Below are 17,624 nucleotides of genomic sequence, written 5' to 3'. Positions count from 1 at the left end.
ACTCAGAACACAGGAAAATTTCAACACAAAATAAATAAAAAAAACCAAACAGGATTGAAACCATTCTTGTAGTTTGTTTTACAAACACTAACAGGCTAAGAGAGACACTTCCTCCTCTGCCACATGTTTTACTAAAATGGCTCATCACACTGTGTTCAGCATCTTATTTTTCAGGAGGACATGTTTCATAATGAACATTCACACACCCATCTTTGGATTGGTGAAGGTTCATAAAGACAGGACCTGCCCAATCAGTGAATGATATTACCAAGCCCCCCCGTTTTCCATCCAAAAATCCAATACACACTATGTTTTAATAGGAAGTAAGGACTTCAAAGATCTCCTACCACCAACCCACCTTTTCCCTCCCCCACTCCCATCCACAAGCAACCATCACTAGAGGGAAGATATGAAATAAGTTTCTAAGCAAGACAGAGGGAAATAAGTAAGAACAAAAGAAAACCAGAAAGGGATTAGAAAAACTATTCCACTGGGGATAGTCCTTTGCCACACTGTGATTTTTAGTATAACAGTTAAATTCCATTTCCTCTACCTTTCAAAACCAAGTTATGGCACACCAGGTGGAATCGTACATTTCTTGTGAGCATGGGCAGACAAGGTCAAAACAGTCAAATCTGTTCTAGCCTCGGTACAAAAATAAAATGAATACATGCAGTAGGGAATTACAGTAGCAAAAATCCACCTGGTGCAGAAAGAAACATTCAGTAAATAACTTGGCTTGAGTCATTTTAACTCTTTCAACTCTTTGAAGCCATTTTAGACAGGAATGGCTTCAAAATATTAACTCACTTTTGACCCTGAGTCCTTTGTTGTTGTGGTTTTGAGATATGCTCCTAATCCTAATGGATTTACTTGAACAGTTTCCATGCTTTAGCCATCTTAAAATCAGCAAGTACAACCTACCTTCAACATGTGGGAAAATTCCCCTTTATTTAGATAAAATGTCATACATCTAGGCAAGCATGGTGTTAACAGGACGAGTCATGTTGCGAAACCCTTAAGGGTTTCACAGTTCTTGTATCCACATCAGGAGGACAGATCATTCAGAATCCCAGAATCTCAGAAATTAGCGGCATGTAAGAACAGGCTAAGTATTTTTTGTTCACTGCTACCATTCTTCTTCAACAGCTGCCACAGAAATGGATTTCAGCTCAATGAACCTCAGTGAATAATGTAGAGAAGAAAAACATGCTATATAAACTTTGCCAAGTACCACAATGACTCCAATTAAAAGGCCACATCAAAATGACTTTTACTTGGTCAAAGCAAATAAAGCAGTTTCTGCTGCAAAACAGTCTAAATAATAATTGCTAATACCAAAATCTACAGCAATAGTAGCCAAAAAAGCAGCATCAGCATTAACTCTCATTCCTGCATCCTTAATTTTTAGGAGTCTCCTAACTTTTAAAATTGATAATTTGCTAGAGTAATAAAGAAAGAACATTACACTTTTATGACTTAGGGCTAGTCTACACTTACCGGGTAGTTCGATGGCTGCGGATCGAAGTTCCGAGTTCGATTTATCGCGTCTGGTGTGGACGCGATAAATCGAACCAGGAATTGATCCCCGTCGACTGCGGTACTCCAGCTAGACGAGAGGAGTACCGCAAAGTCGACGGGGGAGCCTGCCCGCCGCGTGTGGACCGCGTCTGAACCGCGGTAAGTTCGAAGTAAGGTATGTCGAATTCAGCTACGTTATTCACGTAGCTGAATTTGCGTACCTTACTTCGACTTGGGGGGTAAGTGTAGACCAAGCCTTAGATTCTCATGAAAATGCAAAATAAATGGGCCCAACTTCCACAGTATCCATAGCTTTTTGCTCACTTTATAATTACTACCATGAGAGGTTAGTAAGTGTTGTAAAATCCCAGAAGTATTTTTTAATATTGTCATCTACTGCTTCTCTAGCATAGTGGTTCTTAAGTTAGACTATGCACTTTTCCATGGTTTATTATTTAGCAGATATGCTGTTAGCTTTAAGAATCAAATCCATGTTGCCTCTCAGAGTTCTCCCATCAATGAGAGGTGAAAGTTGCACTGGACAAAACTCTCCCCTCACACAAGATATTCTACTGTCCCTTAGGGAGCTCCACACACATATGGGAAACAGAACATGGTAGAAAATGTGCACCAGGCAAACCTGAAAGCAAAACCTTGACAATTGTGTTGGATTATATTTTCTCTCTGAGTAATTATGACCTTTTAATTTTTGCTGCTCTCAAATGGTTCACTATTTATTGTCATTGTAACAAATCATGCAGTGATTCAGAGATTTACCAAAGAAGCACCAGCATTATTACACCCTAAATGCTCCAGAAGAGGTAGTACAATGACATTTGACTAGTCATAAAGAATATAGAGTCTTCTACACTGTGGCTTTACAATGAAAGAGATCACACTATAACATGTCCACTGCAGTTAGGCCAAGTCATTTTCTAGTCACTGGGGCAAAAGCTAGATGTTAAGCTTGTTTAAAACTCAACTCAGACCTTTCATCCCTGAATTATTTGCTATTAAATGCAAAATCTACCACATATGTGGTTCTTAGAAATTAAGAGTCTGTCCTAAATTCATCAAGTATTTCTGAATATATGTATCCAGGTGCTGTTTTTAACTCTTCATGCTTAGATCTGAGCAGATGCAAGTATTTTCTCAATAAGCTCTCTGAGCTACAGAAAGCGTGGACCTCACAAAACCCAAATATTCATTTTCCAAATGGCCCCAGCTGTGGCTGTGCGTACAGTAAGTAGTGTCTGAATACAAGAAAAAAAAAAATAGTAAACAATTTGTCATAATTCACTGCGATGAGCAAACTGTGGCCCGCGGGACCGTCCTGCCTGGCCCTTGAGCTCCAGCCAGGGAGGCTAGCCCCCGGCCCCTCCTCTGCTGTCTCCCCCCACCCGCAGCCTCAGCTTGCCGTGCCGCCAGCGCTCTGCTGCAAGCTCCTGCCGGGCAGCGTGACTGCGAGAGCTGTTGGCCTGCCCTGCTGCTCTAGACTGCGCGGCAGCGTGGCTGGTTCCGGCCGGGCGGCACAGCAGCCAGTCCTGGTGTTCTGAGAGGCATGGTAAGGGGGTGGGGAGTAGGGGGGTTAGATAAGGGGCAGAGGGTCCTAGGTGGCAGTCAGGGGACAGGGAGCGGTTGGATAGGCGTGGGAGTCCCGGGGAGCCTGTCAGGGGTGTGGATAGGGGTAAGGGCAGTCAGGGGACGGGGGGTTTGGATGGGGGGTCCCGGGGGCATGGCGGTTGGGGGGGGGTCCTGGGAGGGGACGGTCAGGAGACAAGGAGCAGGGGGGGCTGGGGCTGGATGGGTCGGGGGTTCTGAGGAGGGCAGTCTGAGGGGCCGGAAGTGGGAGGGGCAGATAGGGGGCGGGGAAGCACAGCCTTCCCTACCCAGCCCTCCATACAGTTTCGGAACCCCGCTGTGGCCCTCAAGCCAAAAAGTTTGCCCACCCCGGTGCAGTATGAAGTCCAGATTATTCCCCTGACATACCATATTGGGCACTCCAAGTTCTTCTGCATAGCCAAAAGCACATTTTGCACATCTCCAATGGCAGCCACAGACGAGTCCATTCCTCAATTCCAAACACAATCTACAAAAAAGAAATTTATTCTGGCACATAGTATCTCATTCACATTTGCCTGCAATGTGAACATTACTACATTCATATGTACTATGTAGCATGTATTAGGCTCCTCAGAGAATTTGATGGATCCTTGCTCTAAAGAGTTTACAATCGAGAATATAGACTTAACATTACAAGGTGACCACAAACTAGAGGAATAGAGTAGCGTGGGGAAAGTAACAGAAATAAGATCATATGGCGACTCAGCGAACTCATGTACACTTCTTGATGAACAACTTTTTTTTCAAGCTTTCATTTAAAATATGAATTAGTTTACTTCTTTGAGGCTTTGGGGCAGATGTGAGTCTTTAGGAGGGACCTGAATGCAGTGAGGGTGATGCCTTAGCGAATAGGCTTCAGCAGAGTTTTCTAGATACAGAAGGCAGCATAGAAAACAGCAGAGATTTATGTGAGAAGTCAAAAGCTGGTGGACAGAACAGATGAGGACATGAAAGTAGGCTATACTAAAGATATAGGGAGGAACTGAATCTCATAGTCTTGAAGGCCAGAATTTGATCTTAATATGCAGAGGGTTGGTGAACAAGTGCAGGGCTTTCAGGGTTGTGGGGAAAATGCTGTTATAGCAGCTAACAAGGAAATTATTTTGTCAACTGAATTTTGGACAGAAGAGAAATGGGTGAGGTGCACGTCAAGAAGAGGAGGTTGTAATATTCAAAGCAGGAAATGGTTAGGGCAGACACAAGTATCTTAGGCTATGCCTACACAGTGCACATTACAGCGGCACAACTGTGCCACTACAGCCATACTGCTGTAAGGTACGCAGTGTAGCTGCTCTTTGTCGGCAGGAGAGAGCTCTCCTGCCGACAAAATAAAACCACCCCCAACAAAGGGCGGTAGCTTTGTGGGCGGGAGAGCGTCTCCCACTGACAAAGCGCTGTCCACACAAGTGCTTTTCATCAGTAAACATTTTGTCGGTCAGGGGTGTGTGTTTTTTTCACACCCTTGACTGACAAAAGTTTTACCGAGGAAAGTGCAGTGTAGACATACCCTTAGTTGTGAGGAGGGCCAATCCTGAGCTCCACTGACTCATGCTTCCAGGATCGGGGCCTTGCGCATGAACAGTTTCCAGAACTAATGAAAAGCTAAATAGATTTACATAAAACATTTAATATTTCTTACATTAACTTGCAGAAAACATGAGAAATTGTCTGAATGGTAGTCCCTTTAGCCACTGGCATATAATCTTTAGAAATAATTCCCTATGTGTACATAACTGCTCTGCTGCTCACATGAAATGCAAGGAAGTACAAAATGGATCTTCACCTCTGTGTGCCTGTTACCCCTCCCCATTATTTGAGCATCTGGACCATAAGCTCTTCAGAGTAGGTACTGTCTCTTACAATGTGTAAGCACTGTGCCTAGCATAATAGGGTCCTCGTCTCAGGTGTGGCTTCTGGGCACCACCCTTCTACAAAGTTTTTTTTTTTTAAATTAAATACCTACATAGTGAAATACTTTACAGAGGCCACTACAAAGATTCTAATGGGAGAAAAACATAATTAATGCTACCTTTATTGCAGTTTGCTGATGATTCCAGTATAGGTCGTCTGTAGCTGAGCAAGTGGCAATGCACATCATACGTCTGCAGAATGAGAAATCTTATACCCTCTTGGCTGGCATAGTAGACTCGGAATCTGGAAAACCTATTAGATCACACAAGGAATAAAATCAGCTTTTGGAGTTGTGGGTATCAGGACAAGAGTACACAAATCAAAATTGATTGAACTCAGTTTAAATCTTACAAGTATGGGCTATTCAAAAGATGTGCAGTTGGAGACCAGAAACAAAACATGATATAGTCACAGTGAGCACTCAGCAGCAAAAGCAGGTGGCACTTGCAGAAGCTCGGATTAGTGTTAGCCTGAACTATCAGATCTAGATTTTGAACCAAAAGGACGCTCTGTGCCACCTTATTCAAGGATGGCAGTTTCTAGGTATGAGACTTTTCACTTGAAAGGGATTATTGCATAGACTCAATTCTGAAGCTCAGACAGGTGGGGGCAGCAATGTCTTAAATTTACACTGAAGCAAAGACAAAAGTAAACACAGAAAAAACCGAGGGAGAATCAACCACACTGAAACCAAGAGAGCAAGAGGCAGACAGCCTAGCACTGTCCTCACAAACAGAACAGGTGAAAGGAGGAATAGACAGGCAAGCAAACTGCAGAGCCCAAGGGCAATCACAGCAGCCCCTCATTTAAAGAGAATGAGAGTGTTGACACCCCAGAACCACAACAGTGGGGGTCCTCCTCAGACAAACAATAAGCCCAGGCAGCCAAACCAAGAGAGTGTAATGGTTCCCCCAGCCAGAGCTCGCTCCTGCTCCTACTCACTGCACCCCATTCCCCGGGCCCTGTCACGCCATGCCCCTTACCCCCAAACCTTGTCAGCTTAGGGCTTATCCCTACAGATCCTGCACCACACATGTCCCCCACCCTAAACCTTGCCAGAATCAAGCCTACCCTTTACATCAGCTTGGCCCCTAATCCCCAGAGGTCCTGCCTTGAACACCCCCCCCCGCCCCTAAACCATGTCCTTTTAGAGCTCTACTCCCCCCCCACCAGGGCCCTGCCCCACACATGCATCCCCATCCCCAAACCCTGACAGTTTAGGGCCTGCACCCCAAGGCCTGTCCCACCCACAAGCGCTGGCAGTTTAGGGCCTACCCCCTCATCCTGCCCCACACATGCACCCCCACCCCCAAGCCTTACCAGCTTAGGAACCTATCCCACACCTGAACCCTGCCAATTTAGGGCCTAACCCCCCCCAGGCCCTGCCCTGCCCCACCTCTACTAGCTTAAGGCCTACCCCACACATGCACTCCCACCCCCGAGCTATGCCAGCTTGGGGCCCCCTACCCCACCCCCGAGCTATGCCAGTTTAAGGCCTAACCCCTTCCCCCGTCCTGCCCCATCGGCGAGCCCTGCCAGCTTGGCGCCCGCCCCCCCAGGTCCGGCCCCATACATTTCCTCTTCCCTTTCCCCCATCCCCTCCTTTCCCCGCCGGCCCTGACACCCGCCCCCATCCCTCTCGCGCACTCACTCTCCAAGCGCCTCACTCGATCTGAAGGTATTTCGCGCCCTTTCCATCACCTAGGAAACCACCGCACCCAAGTAGCCAATCACACAGCCGAGTTCGCGTCACACGGGGAGAAGAGTTTCTCCGTATTGGCTCCACTACAGCCACATGACTGTTCGCGCACCCGGACGTGAGGGTCACTTAGGGTAGGAGAACACCTGATTGGCTGTGCTGCCCCATGTGACCTTTGGGCTTGTTTATTCCGTCACGGGCGGAAAGCGAGCGGCGAGGCCTGGATTCCCTCACCGAGCGGGGCACTGTTTGGAGCCAGGCCCAGCGTAGGAGGTACACGCCGCCCCGACAGGGACTACGACTCCCAGAGTGCACTGCACACGCCGGACCCTCTGGGAAGTGGTGTATGCTGGGAACTGTAGTAGTCAGAGTGAGGCATCCTGGGAGTTGTGGTTCCGGGTGAGGCGGGGAACGTCGGGCGCTGAAACTTACGGCGACGACGCTGTGCATGCCGGGAATTGCCGTCCTAAGGGGGCTGCATGCCGGAGGCGGTAGTTCACCCCGGAAGTGGAGGGTGTTGGGAACCGCTCTGCCCCGGATCCAGCCTCCCTCTCCCCTCTTGTTTATTGTTGTGGTCCCCAGAAACGTGGCTCCACCCACTCCACCAATCCAAAGGAGGGAGGCTGTGAGTGGCAGGCGCGCAGACCAATCGGGTGGCAGTAAATGGTGCGGGCCAGATGAGGTGAATCCGCCATGTTAGGATCCTCTATCACAACAGTGAGGAGCGAGCGGCGCCTGGAGCCTCCCCCTGCCCAGGGTACCGCTGAACTGCCCCCCCTTCCCTGCCGGGACCGGCCTCAGGCGGGTAAGGACTCCCCGCGGTGGTGTGACTTCCCCCGGTGCCCCCTGCCCGACTCCAGGGCAGATCCATGAACTCCGAGCCGGCTCCGCGATCCGCCCCCCGTGCTCGGGGGCAGGTCACAAGCCTCTCTCGGGGCAGGCTCCCGGGCTGTGTGTGCATCTTGAGTGGCAGCGTCACAGCCCCCCAGGTTCCCCACCGGCCCAGGGGCCCTGCCCAGTCCCAGCCCCCCCCCCCCGGACCTCTCACCGGCCCCGGGGCCCGGCCCGGTCCCAGCCGCCGCCCCCCCCCCCGATCCCCCACCGGCCCCGGGGCCCGGCCCGGTCCCAGCCGCCGCCCCCCCCCCCGATCCCCCACCGGCCCCGGGGCCCGGCCCGGTCCCAACCCCCCCCCATCCTCCACCGGCCCCGGGGCCCGGCCCGGTCCCAGCCCCCCCCCCCCCGATCCCCCACCGGCCCCGGGGCCCGGCCCGGTCCCAGCCCCCCCCCACCGGCCCCGGGGCCCGGCCCGGTCCCAGCCCCCCCCCATCCCCCACCGGCCCCGGGGCCCGGCCCGGTCCCAGCCCCCCCCCATCCCCCACCGGCCCCGGGGCCCGGCCCGGTCCCAGCCCCCCCCCATCCCCCACCGGCCCCGGGGCCCGGCCCGGTCCCAGCCCCCCCCCATCCCCCACCGGCCCCGGGGCCCGGCCCGGTCCCAGCCCCCCCCCATCCCCCACCGGCCCCGGGGCCCGGCCCCAACCCCCCCCCCCATCCCCCACCGGCCCCGGGGCCCGGCCCGGTCCCAGCCCCCCGATCCCCCGGGGCCCGGCCCGGTCCCAGCCCCTCCCCCATCGGCCCCGGGGCCCGGCCCGGTCCCAGCCCCCCGGCCCGGTCCCAGCCCCTCCCCCATCGGGCCCGGCCCGGTCCCAGCCCCCCGATCCCCCGGGGCCCGGCCCGGTCCCAACCCCCCCCCCCCCTCGATCCCCCACCGGCCCCGGGGGCCCGGCCCGGTCCCAACCCCCCCCCCCCCGATCCCCCCCGGCCCCGCGCTCTGGGCCTGCCCAGCTCTGCCCCGCGCCCTCTGCCTGCCCTGATCCTCTGCCCCCTAGCTGACTCTGTACCCTCTACCTGGCCCGTTGCCGCTTTCAGCCCCCAGGCATGGACAATGCACTGCACTCTCGTTCTGGCCACCCTGCGGGCCTGCGTTATGGCCACAGGCAGCAAATCCCGCCCCTGGAGTCAGGCACCCACTCTGCCTTGCATGGGTGCTGAGCTCTGGTAGCTGTTATCCCAGAGACCGTTCAGCTCCTGAAAGCTGGGTTCTGGGCATCCAAGTTTGAAAGGAATGGCCTTGGCTTGAAATCCTATCGAAGAGTTGGGCAGCCCTCTCACAGCTGGCATCAGCTGTAGGGCAGCTTCCTCTGGAGATATGGCCTGGGAGCGGACCCCTGGACCACAAGCGGCCTTGCCTGATGCTCTAAGGTTAGCAGCAATGGGGTTAATGCAGGTTCTGCAAAATCTAGTTACTGTTTCCTGCTTCTCACAAATGTATTGACTAAAAAACAGAGTGCCAGAAAAGCTTGGTTACCTGAAGCACAGAGAAAAGCTGTGTGGAGATTGCCTGAAAGGGCAGTGATGCCCTCACTCAGCTGTGTGATCAATCATGAATACATTCTAGCCCCTTCAGGACTGAGGGAAGGAATTGCTGCTAGTCACCTGACTCTAGGTTGCAATGTAAACAGTTGTTGGAAGAGGTGTAGCAAATTTCCAGTATTGACATGGAGCCAAGACTCCAGTTGAAGTCTCTGTTGGATGGCTAATTTGTGAAGAGAAATACACCTCTACCCCGATATAACGCGACCCAATATAACACGAATTCGGCTATAACATGGTAAAGCCATGCTCCAAGGGGGCGGGGCTGCGCGCTCTGGCTGATCAAAGCAGGTTCAATATAACGCGGTTTCACCTATAACACGGTAAGATTTTTTTGGCTCCCAGGGACAGCGTTATATCGGGGTAGAGGTGTAGCTGAAAACTGTGTCCTTTGTGTGAGCAAAGGTGTCATTTCTACAGGCAAAGTATTGTTAATTCCTGGACAAACAAAGGTACAGGCATTTCAGTTAAGATCACCTTTGTTGTTTTAACCTCTTTGTTCAAATCTTAAATATTAAGGACTAAATTCTCAATTCCAGTGAAGTCAGTGGAGTTGCATTCCGTTTCCACAGAAGAGACTTTGGCCTGAAATGTCTTAACATATTTTAGGGTAACAATCTTTCTTTTTCCATAGCCCCACAGCATGGAGCCCCAGGTAAACCTCAGTGTGACTTTTAGAGGTGAGACTCAGAGTTTCCTGGTTTCAGATTCATCAAACACTACCTGGGCTGATGTGGAAGCCATGGTGAGTTTTGTAATTGTGTTCATGGATCCTGTATACTATCCTGTCTCTTTCCAACTTTCATAGAAATCTAGGAATTAAAGAACATTTATTTTTAATATAGGCAATTGTATTTCTTTTGAGAAAAGCAAATTAAAGGGAATGTTAAAATAGATAATTGCCACTGTGAAGAAGTTCTTAAAGTTCCTTTTATTGATGCAGTTAAACACAAGATCCTCTAGACTTCATTAAGCTATTAGCTACGTCTAAGCTACATATTTCTGCTGGCATAACTGTGTTGGTCAGGGATGTGAAGAGAAGTATCTCTGGCTAATGTAGCTGTGCCCATAGAAGCCCCTAGCGTAGATGCAGTTATATTGGCAAAACTGCACTTTTACTGGTATATTCTTGTTTTCTTTAGTGGTGGCAGTATGGTAAAAGTGTAGCTTTGCTGCTATAAACTGCATCCACACTAGGAGCACATGGCTGATACAGTGTAGACATGGCCTTAGTAAATTTAACCTAAAGCTCAAGTTGCCTTGAATACTAATCCAATTTGGTTATGTTATTTCAAAATCATAGTGAAGTTCTTATGTTTGATTAATCTGTGAAAACTTTAAAAATGAAGCTTCTCTCCCTTTCCTTTTCAGCCTTGGGGGTCATAATCATGCTATCATCTGTTTTTTTTTTCTCTTCGTCTCTCTAAACCCCACCAATCTGGCTGCCTTTTATCGTTGATTGTGTTTTCTAAAATTGGTTGCAGCAAGCTAGTTTTTGGGTGAAATTATATTTTATTGTGAAAGTTTGAATCTTTCATTTGGCTTATCTGAAAGTAAGAGGTAATGTCTCCATATCCTGTTCTTTTCCACAGCACTAACAATTACTAAGGATTCAAATTTAGGCTTTTTCCACCATCAAATGCACTGACTAGTCCTCAACCTCTTAATTCCCTTCCCTACCAAAATAGATATAGGGAAATGACGTACCTTAATGGTTCTCTGCCTTGGCTATGACTGGTTCTCCTGAAACTTGATCTTTGTTCTGAGGTGCAGTGGAATTGCTGACATAAGTTATCAGCTTCTTGTTATGTTAGTGGTTTTTTATGGACTGGTTTGCCTTTTGGATGCAAGTGTTTATCTTGCATATAAGCTGTGTGTGTAGACTCATACAGTCACTTGTACCAGTCTGTATATCATATGGTAGGTGACTGGTCGCTGAAAAGTATTAGCTTGGATTTGCATTTCCAACATTTTCTAGTTACACTCTTTCACTGGGATAGCTGTCTGGGAGAGTTCACAATTCCATTAGCCATAGCAGAAATAATGCACCAAATTCGTTTCCATCTGCAGTAACTCCCCATCTTTTTCCTGTTTTTGTTTGTTTATTCTTCTGTTCATACCCTCACAAAGATGCATCTTGACATAATGGGCAGTTATCAGCTTATATCTCTACTTTCCATCACTATCTAAGACTTGGCTATTATCTTTGAATGATACATCTTGGGAGAGGGCCCTGCTTCACAGCTCTCATCCTTGTATTCAGGAACTGAACAGCACTAACTCCCTTGAGAGCTGCACTTTAATGTTCTGGGAGGAGTTGTAGTTCAGATTTAAAAACCTGTATTGGCATGACAAGCTATTCAGATGTTTCTAAAGGGCAGAAAAGGACAGGACCATCAGGTCTGTACTCCCATTTCCTACTCACACTGGGAGTGAGGGACATAAGTCAATTGCAGTGCTTCCTATAGCTCCAATGAGATACTTGAGTGCTGGGGCAGATGCTCCAAAACATTCAGTATTGCAGTTTCTCAACTGGGAGCTTTGCCATTTTATCTATAAATTATCTGCAATGATAAACCTGCAGAGAAGGATTCTATTAGGAGTGCTGAGACCACTTTTCAAAGGTGCTGATTCTGGGGTATATTACTGGGGACAACTGCATTTATTGTCCTGATACGCTACACTGATTGTAGTTATTACACTGGGGAGTTGCTCAATTTCTCAGGAAACTACTGTATAAGAAACTCAGCTTTCACTTGTCTTCCATCCCCACTGGTTGTCTCTACTAGGTTCAGAATTGCAGAAACCTGGCCCATATGTAATTCTTCCTTGTGTCAAGTAGAGAGATTTGAATCTGCTTGGGGAAAGAAAAGGATTGTTTGCTTATGTAAATTTCATAATTGCGAAAACATACATGGCCCTCAAAGACTTATCACAGTAGGAAACATCTGCCAGTGTTTATGGCTCATTTGGAGCCATTCAGGGCGAATGCAAAATACAGAATGGCTGCATCGAACCATTTTCCTGAATCTGAAACACATGAAGTTAGAGATTCTGTGCGGTCCCAGGGAGCAGAGTATCAGGCAGTGGGTAATGCAGGAGTAAGGTACTTCACTCCGAGTGCTTGTGTAGCTTTAGTATCTGAAAACCCAAGGGGACAAGTGAAGCAGGTATGTGGGAAAAAAAGGCTCTTCACATGAGTAAACTGTCTCCTGATTGCTTGTTTGTGTAAAAGTGCAGGTGCTTAAGAATAGTTTGCCTCAGCCTTTCTTTATTGCAGGGTGTTTACACAGAATAGGACCATTTACCTTGTGTAAATCCCATTTCAGTGGAAAGGTTGCTAAATGAAGCTTGGGTTTAGGTGCATATTAACTAAGGAAGAAGGGATCAAAGGGGAGTATTGCCCTTGGTCATGATAGGTATTTAAATTGTGTAAGGCCTAAAGAAAAGGCAGAGAGAGGGATGTAACGTGACTGCAGAAAAATGGATTTAATAAAACTTAATTGATCTCAAATGAGAGACAATGGGAGGGGAGAGAGTTTAACCATCTCCCCTATTAATAACTATGACTAGCTGAGAACTACCATGTTCCTGTCTCACTCTCTTTATTTTTACTTGCAGGTGAAAGTTTCATTTGATCTAAACAACATACAGATCAAATACATGGATGAGGATAATGATGAGGTACTTATATTAGTGATTCCTGTTGTGTGTGTGTGTCTCTTCCCCCCCCCCCCCCAAAAAAAAAACATTAGTGTGAGGCCAGTAACCAGTTGATGGTTTCTAGCTGGTTGTTCAGGCAAATGGTGTGTGTTGTGTTGGACAGGTTAGAGTTAACTCCTTTTGGAACGCTGCAGCTCCACATGCAGGATTCACTTTGCTGGTTTCCCCTCTTGTAAAATGAGATGTTCCTGTTTAAAAAAGATGGAAAACTGCTGTCCTGTTGCCATCTCCCATGGCCTACTGAAAACCTGTAGTCGTTCCATGCTGTTATGTGGGAGGGATGTTCCTGTTCCTGAAGACTCACAGGGTTGTAGCTACTTGTGTTGTCAGCCACTGCAAAGCCCTAGCTACTTAGTCCATGCCATTTCTCATGGAAAATTTAGGTTTATTACTATGACGTGAAGCATTCAAATTCTTTGCATGTCTTATTCAAACTCCATGGTCTCTATGAAGTGATGCTTCCATCCTGAGTGAGTAAATTACCTACTTGTAATTGTTCTTTTTGGGTAACTTCCTGCATGGCATAACCTGACTCACTCACTGCCTCTCAATATATAGTTAGAGGTTTAGATCACAATAAAACTCTTAGGCATCATACATCAGATAGCTCCTGAACACTGCCCCTGTTGGATAGCTCACAGCTCTTCTTGTATGCTGGGAGAAAAGCCAACACTTCTGGAAGCTTTGAGGAGAGCCCTTTCTGGTACCTTACTTTAGCAAACAGATCAGTATTGTGTTGTCTCGAGAAAAAGATTACAGGAATGGAGTCTCCCTTTATGTTTTAAGGCACACCTATGAAGACTAGCTACTCTCTTTGTTAAACTTCATTCAGAAATGCTAACTGATGACTCATTGCCCAGGATCTTCAGAATCAACAGTCTGTAGTGATGAAATAGGATCTCTCTTATGCGACAGATTAGTAACTTTTCTGTGCACACTTACTAATCAGGCAAACTGTAGGAGATGGGGCTGGCTTGTGTCTAATTCAGTTGAGCATTACACCTTGAAAGGTAATAGGTCAGACCCTGCTCGTGTGATTGTTTCTGTCAATGGCCCAAAGACACGGATGGAATCTTCTCCAACTTGCTTCTAGTAGACGGGGTTGTGCCTCGAGGCCTCAGTTGGGGATTGGTATACAAATCTAGTAAAAAGACCATACAATCTAGGTTAATAACAAGATGCAGCAGGATGAAATAACACCTGGGTGGAGATGAGGATGAGGTAACAGAAGTAAGACAGTTTCTGAAATTCAGAATAAGAAATAATTTTATTTGAATAAATTTTCAAATGTAGTTGGAACATATGGGGAGTAGTAATAGGAAATATTAATGATGTGGGGGCTTTTGTTCACTATTATTTCTCTTCACAGGTCTCTGTCAATAGCGAAGGTAAGTTATTACTTTGCTTTTCATACTTGGTTTATTATTTTCAGTAAAAGAATAGCACTGCTTAGATTTCTGGGGAAACGTGGTACTGCTAGGCAGTGCCAAGTCAGGGCATCTCAGTGGCGAAGAGGGAAGGTCTGGGCTTCTGAAAATCTATAGCACTGCTATAGACTCCCTTTTAACCATCCTTCTGTTGTCTCCCTGACTTCTGAGCTTTGCTGGAAGCTATGTAGAGAGATGGTTTTTAAATTGTAGTTATTAAAAAGCCTGTGGAGTGTTGGCTAGTTCTGTCACCCTCATGGAATTGTCCTGCTTTTGTTTTGTGTGAGTGGCATCTGATCATTCCTCCCCCTAAAGTTCCCTGGACGGGGAATCCATGCTTGGGTGCTGGATGCTGACTTTATCATGTTCGTCACCCAAGCTCTTCACAAATGAAGGGCTGTTTGGTCCGTCAAGGCTACTGATGTCATGAATTTCTACCCGGGTAGGTCCTGACGCTCAGGTCTTCTGCAGAGTTCTAAGGGGCTTTTTTGTCATCCATTGGCTGGTTGTATGGGAATTATGAGAAATGGGTAGAAATGAAGGGAGGAATGTTACATTGCCAGTCTGCAGGTGCGTATACTGTCTTTTGTAAATTGCAGAAGGCCCTTTAAATGCTATTGAGTCCCTGAGGAAGAGCACCATGTTATGTCTGGGACATGGAAATAGTCACACATTTTTTCTTTTTTCTTTTAGAGGAATATGAAGAAGCTCTGAAGGTAACTGGTCCCTGTAACTTTTTCTGATATCTTCAAAAATCTCTATAATGGAAATCCACGTAGTGCTGGATTTTTCTCAGGCACGTGGGGAATCAGAACAACCTGGTTATAAAGTTGCCTAGTTTTAGATGCTAGTTTGAAGACTTTATTAGAATAATTCTTCCAGGCCAAAATATTGTTACACTGACTTCCCAAACGTTTCCCATCTTAAAAAACAAAACAATATTCAGAGAATGTAAAAGGGACTCCAAAGCTTGGTCTTGCAGATTCTTAAAGGCCTTACCACATACAAGGTCCAGTCCTGCATTCCTGAGTAATGTAAACTACAGTGGTGGTGAGCTCAGCTGCTGTATCTAAGGTTAATTTGTTAGAGCAGCTGTAAACCACTTGCTGTGTAACTAGCACAAGAAAAATCCTTTCATCACTTGCTTCAGTTTTGAATTTCTGTTCTTGAAATAATGTTTAAATATTCAAGAACAAAAGAACTGTGAAGTAATCTCCTGACTGCTCCAGGGCTAAAGTTTTTCATAGTCATCCTGTTTATCAGGTCAGATAAACTGCTCTGTTGTGGATTTAGCAAAACCTAGAGAAGCTCTGTCTACTTTCCCTTCCATTTATATTATGACTTTCTTATGATTTTATTTGGTAATAGAGACCAGCTGACTGTAATCTGGCATGTCACTTGCTTTTTTGGCTTTTCTGTCATACCATTGTAGTATATGTCTCTGCAGGAAAACTTGCTTGTTGCTTGTGAAATGGCGAGAATGGAAAGTGTATGTATCATGCACTGTTTACTTAGATTGCAGTTACACAAGGAAATCAGCTCCAAATGAAAGTGTATCAAGTAAACTCCCTTCCAAGTGAAACTTCGCATTCCTGTTCCACGCAAGTCTGTGAAAAAGCTGGGACAGAAAAACTGTCCATTCCCAAAGATGGAAAGAGACCTCTCTCACACTATTCCATGCTTGCTCAGGCCTTAGGGCAGGACTTAAAGGCTGAAAGGGAAACCACAGCACAGGTAGGATACAGAGCTGTATTGTTCAAAACAAATGATTCTGAAATGTTTCACTTGATAGCTTATTATTGCAGGCTGGTAGTCATCTACCTGTACATGAGATGGAGGTTTGAGTCAAAATTTTGCCTCTCGGTCGCACCTGTTCAAACCCACTGAAATCAGTAAAGTTGATTGGATGTAACTGAGGGGAGATTTGTTTGGTCCGATATTAGGATGAAGGAATCCTTAATGTCGAGGACAGAGTCTTAAACATTATAAGAGGTGTGATTGTTAGATTCCTAAAGCTTTAATGAAGTGGGTTCTAGCCCATGAAAGCTTATGCCCAAATAAACTTGTTAGTTTCTAAGGTGCCACAAGGACTCCTCCTTGTTTTTGCTGATACAGACTAATTCAGCTACCACTCTGAAACTTGATTCCCTCTGTAATTCTCAGCTACAAACTAGCTGCTCTCAAATAATTTTCTCTAGCTTTCAGTGTGTAATTTTGCATCTAATGCTAATAATGGAGGAAGCTTTCAGTAAACTTAGTCTATGCAGACAGTGGCTTGCTTATGTGGCTTCCAGTGTTCTTCTAGGAGACTGAAACTCTGTTTATGGTGAAAGGTGTTTGAGGGGAATATGTTCTAAACTCTCCTAGCTGTTCATGGGTGGGGGTGTGGGGTATGTATTTGGACTTGGTGTTTTTGCTGCTTAATCCCAAATTAATTGGAGATACATACAAGGAAATTATGTATTTAAGGTTTGCAATTTATTTTTGGTTCTACAGAAAAAGCTAAATCAAAACGAATCTGAAGGCACCAATGAAAAGCCTCCAGAGTGGTTTACTAGCTACTTGGAATCAGTAAGTGTTTCCTTGGATCTTTGTCCTCTCAAAGGTTTGTGAGACACCGTGGGGGATGGGGGGAGGATTTTGTTTCTTACAAGTATAGGTCTGGTTAATCTGGTTTCCTTAAAGCAGATGGCACTTGGCTTCTAAATATCAAGAAGCCACTACAGTTCCTGAAATGTGGTCCACATTGAAAGTTACAACTGCTCTATCCCTTGTCAAAGCTGGATTGTTCCCTGTTAAACATTTACAAGGGTTGTCCAATCTGATTTTAAATAAACTTAGCTTTCACAAAGGTTGGAGTAGTTTAGGGATTCTCACTCTTTCCACTGGGAGACTCCCATGGTAGAATCCATGTTGCATTCCACTAGGGTTACCATACGTCCGGTTTTTCCCGGACATGTCCGGCTTTTTGGTAATCAAACCCCCGTCCGGGGGGAATTGCCAAAAAGCCGAACATGTCCGGGAAAAATACCGCCGGCCGGGCACTTCCCCTCCCGCGGCTGCTGTGCTCCTCCCCTGACTCTTCGGCTCTGTTTAAGAGCTGAGCTGCCTGAGCGCTACCGGCTCTTAACAGAGCGCTACCGGCTTCGGGCAGCCCCCATGCCTCCGGACCCTGAGCCGCCGGCCGGGCACTTCCCCTCCCGGGCTCCGGGGGCACAGGGTCCAGAGGCATGGGGGCTGCCCGAAGCCGGTAGCGGTCGGGCAGCTCGGCTCTTAAACAGAGCCGAAGA

General features: G+C 47.1%; 2 protein-coding genes across 3 annotated transcripts in view; one reads left to right on the top strand and one right to left on the bottom strand.

Moving 5' to 3' along the window:
* The window catches only part of BRCA1 (BRCA1 DNA repair associated), a 46,191-nt gene extending 40,934 nt beyond the window's left edge, over positions 1–5,257 (bottom strand). The window contains exons 1-2 of the mRNA XM_065422547.1: positions 5,174–5,257; positions 3,511–3,610 (exon numbers count right to left, since the gene is read on the bottom strand). Coding sequence (XP_065278619.1) covers positions 3,511–3,590 — 80 coding nt within the window. The 5' untranslated portion in view covers positions 3,591–3,610; positions 5,174–5,257. The remainder of the gene's footprint in view (positions 1–3,510; positions 3,611–5,173) is intronic.
* Positions 5,258–7,452: 2,195 nt separating this feature from the next.
* The window catches only part of NBR1 (NBR1 autophagy cargo receptor), a 35,168-nt gene continuing 24,996 nt past the window's right edge, over positions 7,453–17,624 (top strand). For both annotated transcript variants that reach the window (XM_065422801.1, XM_065422800.1), the window contains exons 1-7: positions 7,453–7,559; positions 9,819–9,929; positions 12,806–12,868; positions 14,277–14,295; positions 15,028–15,050; positions 15,850–16,068; positions 16,831–16,905. In XM_065422801.1, coding sequence (XP_065278873.1) covers positions 9,828–9,929; positions 12,806–12,868; positions 14,277–14,295; positions 15,028–15,050; positions 15,850–16,068; positions 16,831–16,905 — 501 coding nt within the window. In that variant the 5' untranslated portion in view covers positions 7,453–7,559; positions 9,819–9,827. The remainder of the gene's footprint in view (positions 7,560–9,818; positions 9,930–12,805; positions 12,869–14,276; positions 14,296–15,027; positions 15,051–15,849; positions 16,069–16,830; positions 16,906–17,624) is intronic.

The sequence above is a fragment of the Emys orbicularis genome, chromosome 25, assembly GCF_028017835.1.
Source record: "Emys orbicularis isolate rEmyOrb1 chromosome 25, rEmyOrb1.hap1, whole genome shotgun sequence".
In the NCBI taxonomy this organism is placed as follows: Eukaryota; Metazoa; Chordata; order Testudines; family Emydidae; genus Emys; species Emys orbicularis.
Note: the sequence above shows the minus strand (reverse complement) of the source record. Positions and strands in the feature narration are given on the sequence as shown.